The 18,921-nt window shown below is 39.6% G+C and overlaps 1 protein-coding gene across 13 annotated transcripts in view; it reads right to left on the bottom strand.

Annotated features, from left to right (window-relative positions):
* LOC106577027 (transcription factor COE3) overlaps positions 1 to 11,005 on the bottom strand; it is a 72,837-nt gene extending 61,832 nt beyond the window's left edge. For all 13 annotated transcript variants that reach the window (XM_014154675.2, XM_014154682.2, XM_014154677.2 and 10 more), the window contains exons 1-6: positions 10,307 to 11,005; positions 9,895 to 10,051; positions 9,556 to 9,619; positions 9,233 to 9,288; positions 7,474 to 7,547; positions 5,738 to 5,806 (exon numbers count right to left, since the gene is read on the bottom strand). In XM_014154675.2, coding sequence (XP_014010150.1) covers positions 5,738 to 5,806; positions 7,474 to 7,547; positions 9,233 to 9,288; positions 9,556 to 9,619; positions 9,895 to 10,051; positions 10,307 to 10,437 — 551 coding nt within the window. In that variant the 5' untranslated portion in view covers positions 10,438 to 11,005. The remainder of the gene's footprint in view (positions 1 to 5,737; positions 5,807 to 7,473; positions 7,548 to 9,232; positions 9,289 to 9,555; positions 9,620 to 9,894; positions 10,052 to 10,306) is intronic.
* Between the last annotated feature and the right edge of the window lie 7,916 nt (positions 11,006 to 18,921).

Raw genomic sequence — 18,921 nt, 5'->3', positions numbered from 1 at the left:
ATAGCACACACCTCTCTCTCTCTCTCTCTCTCTCTCTCTCGCTCTCTCTTTAACAAACACACACATCTCCTGCTCTCTCTGCACACATGTTAAAGTCATCACCCCTGCTCAGCACTAGTAAAACACAACACCCCCATCTTCTGTGCTGATGTCAAGTCTTGCCATTAGCTGATGCCCCTGGGGAATCCTACACAAGTGAGGTGGGTCTCCCCCGTGTACACCAGGCACCATGTTACCTTCAGACGCCACTCATGTGAACCCAAACATGAGAGCGTCATTTGGAAAATATAATTTATACTGTGCGTCTTTGTACATGTCTTGACATTTACAAACTGTGATAAAACCGACATGAGGGAGGAGGGAATAAAAAACAGAACAGAATAATTTGAGGTCATGTTTTGCTTAGTGAACAGTATTACCCAATCCTGGATGTTGGAACAGTGGGAAGGAGTTTCTGGCTCCAAGGCAGCAAAGAGGGTCTGGGTTTCATTTTTCGGCAAGTGCAAGCCAACAGAGAGCTGCCAAGTACAGGTTTCACTCTCAACACTTCCTGCATTTCCTAATCTGGCTCAAGAGGAGACACTTTCACTCAAGCATCACTCCAGTCCAGGGTGCAGTGGCCAGTTTCTTCTCTCCTTTCTCACAGGGTGTGAAAAAACTCACATCTGTCAAATAAATTAAACTGAAAACAGCCGTAAATAAAACATGGAGATGGAAATATTGTTGAGGCATGAACATGAAAAGTTTGTGTGTGTGTGTGTGTGTGTGTGTGTGTGTGTGTGTGTGTGTGTGTGTGTGTGTGTGTGTGCGTGCGTGCGTGCGTGCGTGCGTGCGTGCGTGCGTGCGTGCGTGCGTGTGTGTGTTTCCCCAAAGGCAGCTACTTTAATCGACTGCACTGTTTAGTAAGTCTAAACTGTATGTTCACCATCCCCGAATCAAATCCAATTCCTCTACTGAATTATACAAAGAGTCCATGAGAAACACCTCCAGTATTGAACACAACAACACAACCTGTGCATTGCTCTGCACCTCTGCATTGCATAATTCTCACTTGTGGATGGATGGTGAATTAACACTACATACAGTTTATGGTGCAATAAACTTTGGCAGATGCAGTGAAGACGTAATTTACTGTAGGTGGTTCATCAATCAATCAATCAATCATAAACAGACCTCTCTTTACAGGTTATCAAAACACTGCCTCTATGAGAACACCCCCCTTTTTTTCATGTGTAATTAAAATGGTCTCTGAAATCCTCTTTGACAGTCCAGGGCTTAGCCAAAAATTTAAATGACATTAAAGGAGACAATGAATTTAATTTTGCTTAATGTCCCCTTTCGCTGATTCTCATTTACATAGCATTTCCAACGCAAAAAGCTGACCTTATAAATACTGGCATTTGTTCAGCTTGGGAGTTAATCACGGTTTTGCAAAACCCAGATGGGAACACACCACCACACCAATTTTCGTATTTGTTGGTAGAGAGAAGAGAAACCACATATGAGATGGTCCGACCCGGGAGTCTTTTGTTGCTGACAAACAACTCCACAAAAGTGCACTGCACTCTGGGATATGACCTCGTAGGTGTTCCACAAATGAACAATAACGCACAGTAATTTAGAAAATACAGCGCACTAATGAGCGACATAGTGCAAAATTTGCATTAGGCCAAAAAAGTAATTGCATTAACATGTGAACAGGTGTGGAGGCCTTTATAAATGAGCTAAATTAATAAAACCCTTCCACAGCACAACCATGTGTGCTGATGACTGAAAAAATAAAAATAATAAGTCAATGTCATGAATTATTCAGTGGCTGAGCGGCCTCCAGAGGTCAGCGCTCTTTGACCTTTGTGACAGGAAGTGAAAGGGAGTGCGGTTGAAGCTGGAATAAGCGGAGCTGACATGATTTGGTCTGGTCCACAGTCCTCCTTTCTGGATGGGAGCGTAAATTGACACGGATGTTAAGCTGTGTGAACATACATTAGATTCAAAATTCATGTATGGGCAGCCAGAGCTCTGAAAACACACTCCCTCCTCTGCTATCCTCACCTAATCTGCTGCATCTCCTCTGTGATACACACAACCTTTGAACTTTGACAGAGAGAATGAGTCATTTTCTCTCTTTTTTTCCAACAGCATGTTCCTCTTTCTTATTACAAAATCCGTGCGTAAGCCTGGACCATGTACATAATCTTTCACACAGGAGAAGACAAAGTCAATATGCAGGAGAGTGAAGACCGATACCAGGGCAGGAGAGTCATCACAAATTGAGTTATGTTTGGCACACGCAGCTCTACACATACTTTAAATGGGGAAACCAGCTAATCAGATATTGGGCACCTCATCACTATAACTCTCGATACTCAAATTACTGCCTGGATGAGCCCACCCCCTCACTCACTTTAAGGCGCCACTAGCTTATAGATGTGACATCCGTTCCACCACTGACTTCCTAACGGGAAGATATGGATTATCACCAACTGCGAAGTACTGTAGTCATAGCAATAGTGATACAATTATTGACCAAATTCAGTCAGCGTCTTTTTCTTTCTGCAAGGGCCAACATAGTTTGCAACATTCTCATTTCCTGATTAGAAGAGAAAAAAATTATGTATGCAAAGACACACAGAACACAATAGACTTTGAATGTACAGTCTGAGCAGAAAACGGCCAGCCTTTACCCAGCAGTTTAGAGTTTCCCTTCACACACACACAATAGTTACTTTCTTTCCCCATAAAACAAATATGAATAATGCAATGACATCAAAAGTCACTTGAAATATATTTTCCAAAACCAAAAATATTGTATTTTCAGCTGTTTGAAGCTGGTGTACAAAACCGAAACAAAAAAAACGGGATGCATTGAAACAGCGCACATAGAACCGATCTACTGCTTCTTAGACTTGCTTTCAATGAAAATGACAGATCTATACCACACATTTCTATGTGAATTTGGTCAGGTCGCCCAAAAAGTTACATATTGCAGCTTTAAAGATCCACCAGCATTGAAACTCTGTGACAGCTGTTAGGCTTAAATCTAACAAACTTTTTTTAAAGAATTCTTTCCTTTCAAAAAAATTACTGAAAATCTGCATCGAACTGGGAGAGAAAATGGGGTAAACAGATGTCTGGCTTGACCACAGGAAAATAGGACACATTTGGAATGATAAGTTTCCCAAACTCAGTCGGATATGCCAGATCCATGGGAACGCCAGTTAATATCTTGCTACATGCCAGCTAGCTGTGTATGCTTTCCCCTCTTACCATCTGGGAAAATGTAACAGCAAGGCAACACCGTCCATGATTCACTCCAAATCTGTTTCTTAACGGTTGGGCAATGCTACTGTTTCTCTAGGAAATGTGTCTGAGCTGAACTAGACGTTTTATACTGTAACGTAGGCAGACACCTAAGACATGACTGATTTAACAATCAGACCTCTCTCCTGATTTTCACACACTAAACTCTCAGGTCTCTTCAATTGAAAGTAATCACTTTTAGCCAGAAGCAACTGCAGCACAGGTGCTACTCACAATTTGCATGAGAAACTAAGAGATGTAACAAGAGAGTTTAACACAATGAGGCGTCATAAAATCTCACTTATATGTTCACTGAAAATTACTATGTCAGGATGGTAAACTGGGTGACGTGCATGCAGCACAGTACACTTCAGTAATTTTGTGTAAACATCCAAAACTCCAGAACTAGCCTTTCTGCCTCCCCCCTTTAGTCAGTGTGAAGTCAATGGGAAGTAGTGTGGGTCCGGGAGGGTGAACTGATCTGCTCATAGTTATGGAATGGAGACAATGGGAGGGTCTAATGAGGAACATATGCTTTTGTGATTCAACAGACCGGCTCATTGTGTGAGGAAAAGGATACTCTAGTCCCATTCACTCCTGCCACAATGAAAATCTGAGCCTTTTTTCTGAGCTGGTTGAGTTTACAATATCCATCCGCTTCTCCTTTTTTCCTCTTTGACGGTAATTCTCCATGCTTTCATTTTGGCTATTGTACTTATGTTACATGTTTTATTGCACAGAATTAAGAATAATAGAGTGTGAAACTCAACGCAATGAAAGTGGCGAGCAGGGTTGGAAAGGTTTCTTTCGAAATGTAATCCGTTACAGGTACTAGTTACTTGTCCAAAATTTTCATGCGTAACATAACTTTTGGATTAGCCAAACTCAGTAACGTAATCTGATTACTTTCAGTTACTTTTGGATTACATTCTCCTTAAGAGGCATTAGAAGAAGACAAAAAGGATCCATCAGACGCATTTGGTGTGTCATCATAGTGGTCTCTGACTTGTGGTCAGACTCAATCAGGGAGAATAAACTTAAACTTGTACCTTGTTTCAGTGCTAAATTGAATGTCGTTAAAAAAACAAAAAGTTGTTTTAATGTATTTTGTTCAGCAAACATCCTTTCTGAATTTAAAATGAATCCTAGAAGTAATCATCTAGTTTTTCAAAAGTATCTGTAATCTGATTACAATATTTTTGATGGTAACGTAACTGATTACAGTCAACAAAGAAATTGTAATCAGACTACATGTAACTGGTTTCATCTAATCAGTTACTCGCCAACCCTGGCGGCGAGGCAGTACTACAAAGCAAACTTAAAAGAAGTGGAAATAAGTGAGATGTTTATCTGTCATACTTTAGGTTTTTGTGTGAATATTTCATCCAATAAATACTAATAGATTACACAATCAGCTTCATAAAGGACATGATGAGAGCCCTTTATATATTTATTTGAATTATAAGTGTTGCCTTGAGCTGCTCGATATAAATCACATACATAATGGCCGCAACGTAATGTTACATCCAGTCCTACATAATAGAGGAACACCAGCTCTCCTAGTAGAGAGAGAGAGGTGTCTAGAGAAGCAGTAGCTGTGGTAATCCAGCCAGGCAGGCATCCTGGGCAGCCCCTACTTCCTGATACATGAGAAGCTTCTGGAGTGGCGGCAACAGCTGCTCAGCCCTATTTGATTACTAATAAGAGAGTTGTCCCCTCTGTCAGATACCAGGCATTCTCCGCTAAACAAACAGTGATTCCGGCTAGTCAAACATTAGCATTGCTGTCTCTCCGCACTCCATGGTGAGAGTTACACGGGCTCAATGCTGAGGACATTCCCTCCTAAAGACACCGGGGCACGCACATACGCACGCATATTCCTTTTTCAGCCGTGAGATAGAGGAGTCTGAATAACAGAAATACTTGATGGAAGGAATGTAAGTAGCCAACATGCAGTTTATGTTCACTGAATATGTTATCTGAATATCCAAAATCGGTAATATATTTTGACATACTGTAAACCTAAAGGTTACGATAAAAATCACTGCCACAAACTCCTATTATATCACAACAGAGCCATAACCACCTTTACTCACAACTGTAGCACTGGATAATGGCCACTTCAATAGACAAGAAAATGGATGAGATTCAAAAATTATGATAAACCCCTCGCTAATTAGACGAATACCAGGCGTGATGCACCTGTGATTGAACGCCCCTCTCCAGGTGGTGACCGCCCCTCTGAACGCAAAGGAAAGACCTCCCTCACCTACTCACAGAGCAATCAGCCACAGTTCCCGTAGAGTTGACCAGAAGGTTAGAGTCAACCCACCTGGGCACCCAAACACTGGGGAGTTCTCACTCACTTCCCAACAGAGCTGAATCTAACACAGATCACAATCACAGCAGTATGAAGGAGACATGGAGCAGGGCCTACCTGTCGATGATCACAGGGTCTGACGGAGTCTCGTTCCTGTTGCCACAGCTCTTCTTATCACAACACCGACTAGGGGAAGAAAGAGTGTGTTTGAGATCACCACAGTGGTTGTTACTGTTTATAAGACCATAGAGTAAATATTAGATCCTTCAAAATGTATGCCGCCTTCTGAGGCAAAACGTCATTGTGTTAAATTCAAACACAAAAAAAAGAATAGAGGAGTAGAGTACACTAAATCTATCCTGTCATGGATTCTGATGGATAATTAAAATGGCAAAAAAACACATTTTGTGGTACAGCGTTTGACTTAGCGCTGGAAAAGAGGGAAAGGAAAGTAGAAGGGGGATTGGGCCAGGAGGCAGGGGAGTCACTTTTCACAGCTTCAGCTTTTGTTTACCTCTAATTGCCAAGCTGCTATTTCTGGGGGAGATGCAAGATGCCACCCTCAACCAATATTTCTGCGGGGCATTTATCAATTATGGACTCAAAAGCACTAATCTATCCTCCACCACATGTTTCCACCATCTTTTCTCTAAACCTATAGTATACCTCCAGTTCTTTGATTGGAGATTTAATTAAACCTGAAATCAAACACAAATATACTGCTGCTTACCATTTGAAATGAAAATGTATACTTGCATAATGGCCACAGGTCTAAATGAGATTGATTAACACCATATGGCAAGGGAAGAAAGATAATGCATTTTAAAAGCTACTGTGAGTCCATTGAGTCCATTCTATCATTCAAATCACATGATGTGTATTTTCCACAACATGCAGACAGGGATGGGTTGAGTGTATTTCACTCTAATACTGCATATTAGTGCAACAATCTACTTAATGTTTTACCAGAGCAAAAAAGATCAGAAGAATAGTCTCATGGAGCAGGCCTATAGGCTACTTATAACCTCATGGCCTCTTTAATGATGATAGCCTTCAGTAAGTCTTATTACGTTTTACAGACACACTTATGCACAGCGAATTACAGGAGCAATTAGGGTTAAGTGCCTTGCTCAAGGGCACATCCACAGATGTTTCACCTAGTCGTCTCCGGGATTTGAACCAGCGACCTTTCGGTTATTGGCTCAACGCTGTGGGCTACCTGCGTCCCACTACAGAATGCACTTTCTCTTTGACACTGACAGTAAAATGATATCTAGAGCGCACCACGCGTCACAAATAAGTGATAGATGCGTGTATAAAATGTTGTATGAGTGACGAGTTTAAAAAAGTAAAATGTTTTAAGGATAACCATTCTCAGTTCTCGGTCCGTGCACTTGCTGTCAAAAAAATTTAACAATGCGCCGGTGCAACAAAAGAAAGGTTAACCGAGAGTATCCGAATTCAGTAACTTCTCACAAAGCTCACGCTGAGCTCAACAATAACAACAAAATACGTTTTTCCTTTTAGTATCAATGACACCGTTGAATAGCAGAGGAACATGACACGTGAGACCTTGAGATTTGCGTGGTTAAATGACGCTAAAAAGCTCGCTGGTCACTGATGATAGGTGGGATCAACCAAGATTTGACTCCATGTTTTGAGGCGCAGACTCACTGGCATCAGACTAATAGATTCACTAAGAGGCCCTGTAGGCTACAACTAGCCGGGTACCAGTCTGTTTGTATTCCACTCCTTGTAGGCCTACTCCGTGTCATATGCCAATACAATAAACAAGTATGGGAATAAAATATATAAATGTATAACTGTTTGTGGAGAACAAAAGCAACACTTACCTGCACATAATTTCGTGTGTAAGAAGACATCTGCACATTTCAGGGTTTTTGTCTTGACCCTCATATATAATCGCCTTTGGAAAAAAATTAAGACACAAATGTGTAGTCTACATTAAATATCTGAATACATGAGCCACTGTATATAATCAACTTTACAGTAGCCTAAATATAAACGGCATTATGTTTAATAAAACGGAATAATAATAAAAAATGGAGTCCAAAAAACAACTAGGCTATATTGTTATTGGTGGGAAAAAAAACAAGTGTAATGTTGCAAAGGCACGAAAATGATAACATGTTACAATGTCTGTCAAATGATAATAGCAGATAATAATACGTATTATTATTGTAAGTATTATATTATTATATTTTTCTAATAACACATTAGCCTATGTGAATAAGCTTTTTATGGGAAGTTTCAATGAAGTGTCATCAATATGGTTATAATCTGTGGATATTTGGGGGAAAGTGTTAATGGGCAATCTGTTGTTTATTTTGAGCTGCTAACAATGATCTTTCCGTGGATAAAAAGCGGTGTCTGGCGGTGCGGTTGAGTAATTTTTAAGCATTGGCTGAAACAGATGGTGTGCAGCTATCAGTTGAGCCGCTCTCGCTCCCTCGCTTCCTCCCTCGGTTCCTCCCTCCCTCTATTCTGAAGAGAGGCACTTTGCTCCCCTTTAGTGAACTAGGCTACCTGGCATATTATACGGCACTGTAACTTGCCATATTTTCAGTATAGCACTTACTTATTAAATGAAGACATTTTTAATTAAAAGTGGGGCCTATATGATTAGGAGGAAAAAAATACACAATTACACTCTGAAATGTTAACGTCATATTCTTACTGGGATTGAACCCCACTTTACTTTTTTGATGGCTCTGTTTTTATTTGTTGAGCACTGTGCGATTATCTATATTGATTTGATTTATGTCGCTATTTGCAGCTGCAGAAACAGAGAAATCCATAAACTGCTTGTTCGGCGTCATTGATTCGGATCATTCGCAGAGGAATTTTCCCTCTGAGTGGTGGAAGCTTTAACGGCTCTATTCAGATGATCTGCTGTAACCCTCGGTAAATTAGTAGTAATAACAACCATCATGGTTGAAAAATATCAGATAAGGCCTCTTACAGATGTGTAGTTACCTTAATGTAAGGAGATTAGGGGTGTAATTTCGAGAATTCTTATAAGAATGGAAATGCTTTAGCTATACGAGCTATTTCAGAATCTCTTTCCAAACATTAGGCCTAGTTATGTTTAGCCTAATATGGGTCAAGCCTAGCAACATGCCTAAAGGTCACAGATTAGAATAAGGGACTCAACAAGTAAACATGACTTGGGCACTACTTGTAACTCCAAAACAATAAAATAGCCTACTTTATTACACAATAGCCTATGATATCTCATATGTAAACATAAAACGTTTATGTATTATTCAATTGATACACTTTATCCGTATAGGCAGAAAGCACCTGCATTACAAACCATCAATTTATATTGTATAGGCACACAATTGTAGGCTAAGCTTATGGTAACTTAGTGCTTGATTAATTCTTACTTAAGAGTTGCGCAAAAACATGCTATATGTCTACACGCTGTCTATAATGCAATTTCAGTCAATGCATGATTGCATAAAGAAAACGCTCTCGTGAATAGGCCTAGCCTATAGTATGCATGCGTGAAGAATGCAGGTGAAGTTTAGAAGCAATGTCTCTAGCGTAAGCAAGCTGTATGAATATATGAGTAACAGTAGCTTATACCTGCTTCGTCATGGAATCGATTAACCGTATGAAAATATCCTGTTCTGTTCTGACGCCTGGGGGAACAAATATACCAAGTTAAGACAGAGGTAGGGCTGTATAGGCTATGAGATGTACATTTGATGACCAAAAAAAATATTTGTTTGTTTTTAACCGAGACAATTTCTAAAACTATAATTTTCATAATATATAATTTTACTGTAAATATAAATAATTATTTAGCAAATACATTAATTGTAAATTATTATTATGCTTATTGTTATTATTTATAGCCTTGATCTTTTGGGTGATACTGAATTGATGAAAATAATTGTTTCACTCACCATTGCTGTACAACAACTGTACTTTGTAAATGATCCCATTGTTCGTTTTTTCACCGTTTGGTTCCTGAAAACAATCAACAATGAGATGATGGTGAGTTGAAAATAAAGCATCTATCTATATATCTAACTGTCTGATATTTCATCATTTAAAATGTATAATTTGTCAAAAACAAGATTTAGCTCTGACAACCACTCTTCTGTCATCGACGAATGGGGTTAAAAACGTCGATATTGCACGTGACCTGCCTTACTGACCCACACACATCTCTAAATACATCAAGTTAATTTCAAAGTACAGATTATGAAATTCAATAAATTATATTCTCATGAAGCGCTTACTTTATCTTTCTCCACAAAGTCCACATAAGCTGTCCTTTCAATCTCAACGGGTTGACCCTGTCTGTCGTACAGTGCCAGGACGAAATGGAAAAAATTGGATTTTCTGAGGTTGGAAGGCGGCTGCTTTTCATAGTGTGCCCGCGCCAAGCCAACACCGCTGCGGGGAGAAAACAAGAGACCATATCGGTTAAGTATCACACACGGGGGATAGATGATGGAGCTGATGAAAACAGTGAATACGTAGAAGCACGTTAGAGTACGAGAGATTTCTTGATTTGTTACAATAAGGGTAATATGATGTAATGAAAGAGAGGAGAGTCGAAGGGGGGCATTGGGAGACCGTAATTGATACAGGGTAGTGAGGGTCGATATGAAAAATGCGTGAGAAAATCAGATGATTTGGCATGCGTACCTTTGGGCGGCTGTGTTCGCATCAACCACCCCAGCTGTGTGCATCCATGAGCGGACTGAATTCAGCCCACCCAGCGGTTCCTCCTTCATCGTTGTCCCACCCCGCGATATAGTTTCCTGAATCCCGAACATTTAGAACAATTTACGTGCAATGAGCCTCCTGTGAAATTGGGTAAATAAACGTCCAAAAGTGTTATCCTTGAGGGTTTACGGGATGTCGTAAGTGCGGTATCAGCCTTGCAAGGTGAAAAAACCCGGTCCTCAGGTCTCGCCTCCCTCTTCAGTCCGTCCTGGGTTGCAGCGATGTGAACAATTCTCAAAGTACTCTACTTAGTTGGTGTGGTATCCACAGACCGGAAAAGTGACTTGTTCAACAGACTATGATTTTTTTAGGCTATTGTTCCTTCTTTTTGTTATGCTTATTGACAAAAAAATCGATAGTTGTTGTTTGTGTGTGGATGATGCTCTCAAAGTAGCGACATCCCTGAAGCACCACATCCAAAACCTTCAGGACACTTGAATAAACCACTCCTGAAATGGAAAGGTGCTGCTTCACCAAAAGACAAACACACGCAGAAGCTGATCACCGTGGAGGTGTTCCCGGTACGCAGGAGAGGTGGATAAGGGGCCTTTCGCGTCGTGCAGGATGGATGGGAACATGCAAAACTAAGCCCTCTTTCCCCGAGGACTGAAATCTTTCCCGGGAGCCAAAACTCTAAACCCACGGGAGAGGCTCAGTCAGAATATGACGCTCATGGGGCGTAGCTTTTACCATATATGGAGCTCTGACGGTTCCTGTCATGCTTTGGCGCTATACTATACGAGTATAGCCTAGAAGCAACCTGAGAACACTCGCTCTACTTTCCTCTTGCAATGTGGTGAGTTGATTTTTTTTTCCAATGATATGAATCCAACGAGGTGTGACCGTCACACAACATCCATTCACTATATTAAAAAGCTATTCCTGTAATGGTCATTTGTCTATTGTGAACGCTTGCTTAAATTATGGTACATTATATTTTTCAGAAGATTTGTAATTAAGCATTTTCATGTTTTAATTAGGTTATTTAATTGGGAGTATTATGACACATACGATTGACATGGCCGGCAGTGAATTCACTAATGTGTGCTAAGCTAACGAAAATATTTAATAGGCCCATATGTTAGGCCTACATAAGTCATGTTTTAGATTAAAATATTGAAATTCGTGTCATATCTTTGTTTAATCTCAAATGTAGCCTATATTTAATCGAAAACGACATCGACTAAGAATCTCGAATAAGGCCGAGTAGGTAAACTGACTGTGTTTTAATTAATCTACTGCGACGCAGATATTAAAAGTTTTTATCAAACAAAATGACAAGAATAATGAAAGTGGATAATGAGTTTTGGAAATTACCAGCACTCATTTAGGGTATGTTCCAAATTATATTATGAATCAGGAAAACATAATGAGTGCAATTTCATTCCATTTATATTCCCTGACCTCTAATGTAAACAAGATCCGGATTGCCTTGTATTAAACACTATCGGGGACAATAAGGTATCGTGTCTTATTTTCATCTCGTGACAGGCGTCATAAGAAGTATAATGTTTTGATTAATTGGGGGAGAGCCAATGTCCGAGCCATGGCTTCAGAAACCCCTTCACCTTATTGAGGGTGAATATGTGAAGGAGGGGGGAGGGAATGGGGGAGGAGAGAGGAAGAGATGTATCCTCAGCAATCTATCTGGTGTTGAGGGTTAATAGCTGCTGCCAAAGATAAGTGAATAATAAGCTGTTGCTTTCACCTCTTTCAAGATCTATTGCCTTATTGCCACTCCGCAAAAGAAGATATATATCCTTATACATGCGTTAAAATGAAATGTTTTAAAATGTATGGACAGTACATATTTTGATCAGACAAGCAAGTAAATGCCCATTTAGCAGTACATTTTTTATATATTTTTTACTGTCATTCTTCTATGTACACAAATATAAAACAGGCTGGGGAGCAGAACGGAGCAAATTTGTCTGTTCATTTGAGATTGCCAACCCATCTTTCTTTACAGAACTTTGGCCTAGCCATACTGTTTTTTTTAACATGGCTTCAGTCGTTTATTAGAACTTAACCCCTAATTACACGCACCAATTCGATTTAAATCTGATTATCAAATTAGGAGACTTTGAGACAAATCCTCTTAGATCTGATACTGTTGACTTGAGAGGGAAAATGGATCTCCACACCCGTCACGTAGGTAACGATGCTGTCCTGAAAGGGGGCTTTAAACCGTATTTGACAACAAATGCAGCTGCCCCGCTATTTCAGAAGATATTAGAGGAAAATGAATGCAAATCTGTGTTCAGAAGCCATCTGGACGTGGCGAGAGGCAGTCAGCTGCTCCACACACAGGCGAGGAGCCTGAATCCGTCTCGGCTCATTCTCCGGGATCATCTGCATGGTGGGCATACAGCGTGGAAAATGCGCTCGCCATCATTAGGAGAATATTACAATCACACGTTCCAAATAAAATTGTTGTTTGTTGATCTCCCATTTGATAACACTGCACGTTTACGGATGAAGAATCTGATATGTATTGTTGATCTATTATTTATATCAAATCAATTGGTCTTAATCAACTTGCCACATAGGCTACAACTATTTTCTGCATCGAAAAAAGTTAATTGTAGCATATATGGGCCTACCACATTGAACGTAAGTGAAAACAAGATTCCTGGAAGTTGTTTGCTCCAAGCATCTTCATCATGACCTATATTTTTGATCATATTGAAATGATCATTTAAAGAAATATATATTATTAGATTACCAAAAGCTAACATGGTGATGAGGCTGAATTTCTTCAGATCATTGGCGCGTGGCTCTTTTGTGCCTTGTTACTAAGACCTCCCGTCTCGAAGGAAAGAGTCTCCACAGTATTGATGGTGACGTCTTCTTTTTTGTACGAATATACGGGGCCAGGCCCTCATGATCTCCGTAAATTTGCATGTAAATGGCGACATCAGCCGATGCGCATGCCACAGGCCAGAGGGCCTCCCAGATGTCAAGGCAAAGTCAATCAGACGCCCGCTGCCCAGCTGTCCTGAAGACTATGGACTTTAGGAAAACTATTATAATCACATTCATTGATTAGCCATCATGTTTTAACTTTATTGATTCACGGATAAGCCACTTTTGTGAACTTTCAGCGTTTTTATTATAAAAAATGAATATAGGCCTAATGCACATTTACAAAAGCCATGCATTATTTTGTGATCAAAAAGCCTAGTGTCAAATATAGTAAACAACCCACGTATGAATTTGATTCGAAAGATAAATATAGTCTATGAATAATACGCATTAATTTTACAAAAAAATGGTGTCTTTATCAACTGGTTTCTGAATGTGAAATAGAACATTCGTTTCAGAGTTGCAAGGAGTTCACACATCGGCCTGTTCTTTATTGCTGTATTGGCTAAATAGGTCATAAGAATCAAACTCTTTATATAAATGTCACTTGTAACATAATTATTTGCCTTAGATTGTGTAGACTTCATGTAGCCTATAGAGCATCTGTTTAAAAGTCAATCTGATATGACACAAATGAGTAACATAGGCAGATATCATAATAAAAACATAAGTACAATATTATGAAAGACAAGGAAAAATGTACTCATAACAAAATACACTCAATGGCATAACGAAAAACGCATTGGGTCTACATCTAGGCATACATTTCAGACATTTGAAAACCACATTCTGAGCCGTTTCCCCAAATGTTTTAAATAATTAGTTTAGCATAACAACAACAAGTATTGGCTATGCAGCATTTTACAGAGAAATTAGAGGAACATAGACTGAGTGTACAACAAATTAGGAACATCTTCCTAATATTGAGTTGCACCCAATTTTGCCCTAAGAACAGCCTCAATTCGTCGGTGCATGGACTCCACAAGGTGTCGAAAGCGTTCCACAGGGATGCTGGCCCATGTTGACTCCAATGCTTCCCACAGTTTTCTCAAGTTTGCTGGATGTCCTTTGGGTGCTGGACTATTGTTGATACACACGGGAAACTGTTGAGCGTGAAAACCCCAGCAGCGTTGCAGTTCTTGACACACTCAAACCAGTGCGCCTGACACCTCTGAATCAAATCAAATCAAATCCCACTACCATACCCGTTTAAAGGCACTTCAATCTTTTGTCTTGCTCATCGGCCCTCTGAATGGCACACACAATCAATGTCTCAAATTTCTCAAAGCTTAAAAAAACCTTATTTAATCCGTTTCCTCTGCTTCATATACACTGAATGAAGTGGATTTAACAAGTGACCTCAATAAATGATCATAGCTTTCACCTGGATTCACCTGGTCAGTCATTGTCATGTTCCTAATGTTTTGTACTCAGTGTATCTGAAGTCACATGTGGAGACGCAAAAGGAGTTGATAGACAGCGCCCCTCGTTGGTTAAAATAGAGACATTCTGTCGATTGGGGGCATCTGTTCTCCTCAGTGATGAAATTAATCGAATATTCATTTTTTTTCACGCCAACAGAATGAAGAGTTTGAACCAATGGTCCCGGGCAATTGTATGCAAAAGAAGATGGATTCGATTACATTATTTGTAGGCCTAATAGTCTTTCTTTGAGTAGTCTACAAACTATTGCCCGTACCTGTTTACTACTGAAAATGGAGGCATCTATAAGGGGAGTTTATTTCAACACCCCAAAATATTTGACAATTTATTTTACAACGCGAAAACATGGGCTTTATTCATGAGCGTAAAAGTGCACTGCGATTTTGATTGAATCTAACATGTGAGCAATTTATTGAGACGATTTAAGTGTAAAATGAATTATTATTATTATTATTGTTATTATTATTATATAGCATTATTACATAGCATACAGCGACTTCACATTTTCGTCACCAACTTGAGTGAGAGTTGTCTTGTTAATTGTATGCAATGGTGAGTTCTGTCAAGGGCATTGGCCGCGCACACAATTTGCATTTCCATTCTGCTGGAAATGATGAGAGTTGCTGCGGTTAGAGCCTCGCGGCGCAGTCTGCGGACAATTCACATTTTAAAACGGCGAGATAAATTAAATAAGAAACCGAGACCACTTCAGGGCTATTAACATCTAAAATATCCCCTGGAAATTGAGGCAAAAAACCCCAGCATGACCATTCCCCATTTACACCGTTCTAAAATGTCTTGTAAAATTCCCATCACTAGAAGTATATGCCTAGGCCCTACATCTGAAATTGTCACACAACAAAGTTGTCCTTTCAGTTATTTCGATTTCTTTATAAAGAGTAATGAATATGTTATAGGTACCAGCCTCCTTCAAATATGTTTTTAATCATCTGCAATAAACAATGAAAAACTCAGACTTAACCATTTTACATGGCAATAGTAACTGCCATTGCCAATCGAGAACACGGAAAAAAATGCATGCCAGCAAAAAAATTACAGCCCTCACGCCAAAGAGATGCTGCCATGTATTGATAGTGTTCCCTCTTTGAATCTAGAGATCTTTGTTTCGCTCATTGAGCCACTTGATTGACTAGCTGTTCTACGGTGATATTGCCCCACCTACAGGAGTCAGCGAAATTGTCAAGGATTTTAGGAAGGAATTGAGAGTTTTCAGGGAAGATTCTTACGGCACTCTATGAACGCTCATAATAGGAGTCTATACGGGTACTCTCTTAATCACCAGACCAGGGCCTCCTTTCCTAGTTGCGATGTAACTTAAACATTACGATGCTTGTACTAGTTGCATCGTTATTTACGAGACAACTTTTTAAGTGTTTCCCAAACTTTCGCTATGTGCGTTGTTCGACCATGTACTGATAGGATCGAAAGAAAACCAACGTTGCTCTCGGATCAGCCTCTCCACTCAAATCTTACCTTAACATCATAATTATTTCACAATACTGACGATGGGTCAGCTCCTAGAGAGATATTACCACATATGGCTGGAGATATTATTATAACGCGTACCCAATGAATGCACTAAATCACCGATTTGGCACATCATTGAGCACGTTAGGCTACACATCATTACCTATATTGAGACAAATTACAGACAGTAGCCTACAAGAAGCAAAATAGAACTCAATTGATTGAACAAGAGAAATATTTCAATATGATTGAAATTGGCCAATAGCCGAGGCCTGCTGTTTATATTTTAATGCAGCCATCTCGGTTTTTATTTTTACACGTCGCTTGTTTGTTTTATTTGCAAAGACATCGACAACTTTGTATATTTGTAGTCAACTTTGTTCTGAAGTTATCAGCAGTTACATTGAGATGGATAAACTGTGTTTCTGTGTATAAAGTGACGCGGGAGGGTAAGAAGCGTCTAACAACGCCCTTAGTTGTTCTACAAGTGGTATGAGGCAGGCGTTAGGAGCGTTTTCAAGAGCAACGTTAAATTCAAGGGTTTTGGGAAACAGCTCAGAGATTTAAAGATGCTCCTATGAAGATTTTAAGGATTCATTTAGCCTTAAGATGCTTTTGGGGAACCATACCCTATAGACTAGACTTAACATAGTATCTTAAAGTAAATCTGGGACTGTCACGCCCTGTTTAGGTCAGAGCGTGACTAGGGGTGTTCTAGTCATTGTATGTCTATGTTGGTGTGTTGTATGGTTCCCAATTAGAGGCAGCTGGTAATCGTTGCCTCTAATTGGGGATCATATTTAGGTAGCCTTTTTCCCCACCTGTGTTTTGTGGGATATTGTTTGTTAGTGTGTTTGAGCACTACGTCGTCACGGTCTTTGTAAGTTTTGTTATTTTGTTTCTAGTTTCACTTTGTAATTAAAGATGTGGAACTCAATTCATGCTGCGCCTTGGTGCGCTCATTTCCAAGATCGTGACAGGGACACTCAAATTAGTATATGTCACATAAAATAGGTTACTTAAGGCAAAACAATTTTGGGGTGGGTGTATCCTGCAAACATCTAGCAACCCAAAGGTTGCTGTTCAAATCTCATTATGGACAACTTTAACATTTAAGCTAATTAACAGCTTTGCAACTACTTACTACTTTGCAACTACTTAGCATGTTAGCTAACCTTAAGAGTGTTTCCCAAACAAGCATGAATAGCATCCTGGACTCAGGGGTAGAGGTAACATAGTTAACGTAAATCCGGGACACTCCAGTTAGTATGGTATGTATTAATTTGTGGATTCCATCATCCATTTCGTATGATATGTTACGAATTGCAATTCGTACAAAATATGTTCCAAATTTGCAAAACAAGTTATGAACTCATGTGTTGCAGCTAGTGTTATCTAGGTGGCTAACTTTAGCTAGGCTAGGGTTTAGTGTTAAGGTTAGGAGTTAGTTTAAAGGGGTTAAAACGTTAGCATATAAATAAAGATGCAACTGGTACAATCATCGTAATGCTTAAGTTAAATTGCAATTGGGAAACGAGACCCTGGATCACTCAAATGTGCAAAGGTTTTTAAGAGCAAAGTTACTAAGGCTCTGGGAAACAGATCAGATACTAAAGATGCATCTTAAAATTGTTCTAGTGATCTTAACGTTACGATGGCTGTGGGAAACAAGGCCCAGGGTCATGTCGATACTGATAAGAAGAAAGAAAAGCAGTGCTGCTCTCGGATCAGCTTGCTCCATTCAAATCTTACCTTAACATTATAATTATTCCACAATACTGACAATGAATCAGCTCCTAGAGAGATATTGCCACCTATGGCTGCAAATGGGCTATTGAGTCAGCTTATTATACTTACCCAATAATGCACTAACTCACAGATGGGGAACATCATTGTGTGTGTGTGGGGGGATCCTCTCCCGTAAAAATACAATTTTAATTTCAACAGCTAAGTACATCAATCTGGTGCACTTCATGATGAAAACAGAGATTAGATCTAAGAATTTTGTAAAATTAAAAAATTCCTTGATTCATGTGGGTGAACTATCCTTTTAAAACAAGGCTTGTGTAACGCCCTGGCCATAGAGAGGGGTTTTTGTTCTTTATTTTTGTTCGCCAGGGTGTTACATTGGGTGGGCGTTCTATGTTCTGTTTCTATGTTTTTGTATTTCTTTGTTTTGGGCCGTGTGTGTGGCTCCCAATCAGGCACAGCTGAAGTTCGTTGTTGTTGATTGGGAGTCACACATAAGTGCATGTTTTTCCGTTGGGGTTTTGTGGGTAATTGTTTCTGTCATTGTGTTTCACCTGACAGGACTGTTTGGCTGTCCGTTTCTTATTTTTGTAGTTGTATAGTGTTCCGTTTAATAATTAAATATGATGAACACTAACTCCGCTGCGTTTTGGTCCACTCTCTCTCACGACAGCCGTTACAGCTTGAAGAAAATCATGCAGCCATCCTGTATTCTTCTCAAGTGCAGGGGGTTTGAAAATGTTCATTCTATGACAATTCGTTTCTCGAAGTCACCCCACCTTCAAGAAAAATATAAAGGTTGTTGAGTCTGACTAGTTGCAGATACTTGTCATCTTACAATACATTGGCAAGATCTTTTCTGTTTATATTATCATATCATATACAGCATGCAATTTCAAAATTCGACCATCAAAAGGTTCAAGGCTGAACCAAAACAATTCTGGACTGTGGCCCCGGAAGACCAGGCCTAATTAAGCCACTGGCAGCCT

Source organism: Salmo salar, chromosome ssa18 (genome assembly GCF_905237065.1).
Source record: "Salmo salar chromosome ssa18, Ssal_v3.1, whole genome shotgun sequence".
NCBI classification, from domain to species: domain Eukaryota; kingdom Metazoa; phylum Chordata; class Actinopteri; order Salmoniformes; family Salmonidae; genus Salmo; species Salmo salar.
Note: the sequence above shows the minus strand (reverse complement) of the source record. Positions and strands in the feature narration are given on the sequence as shown.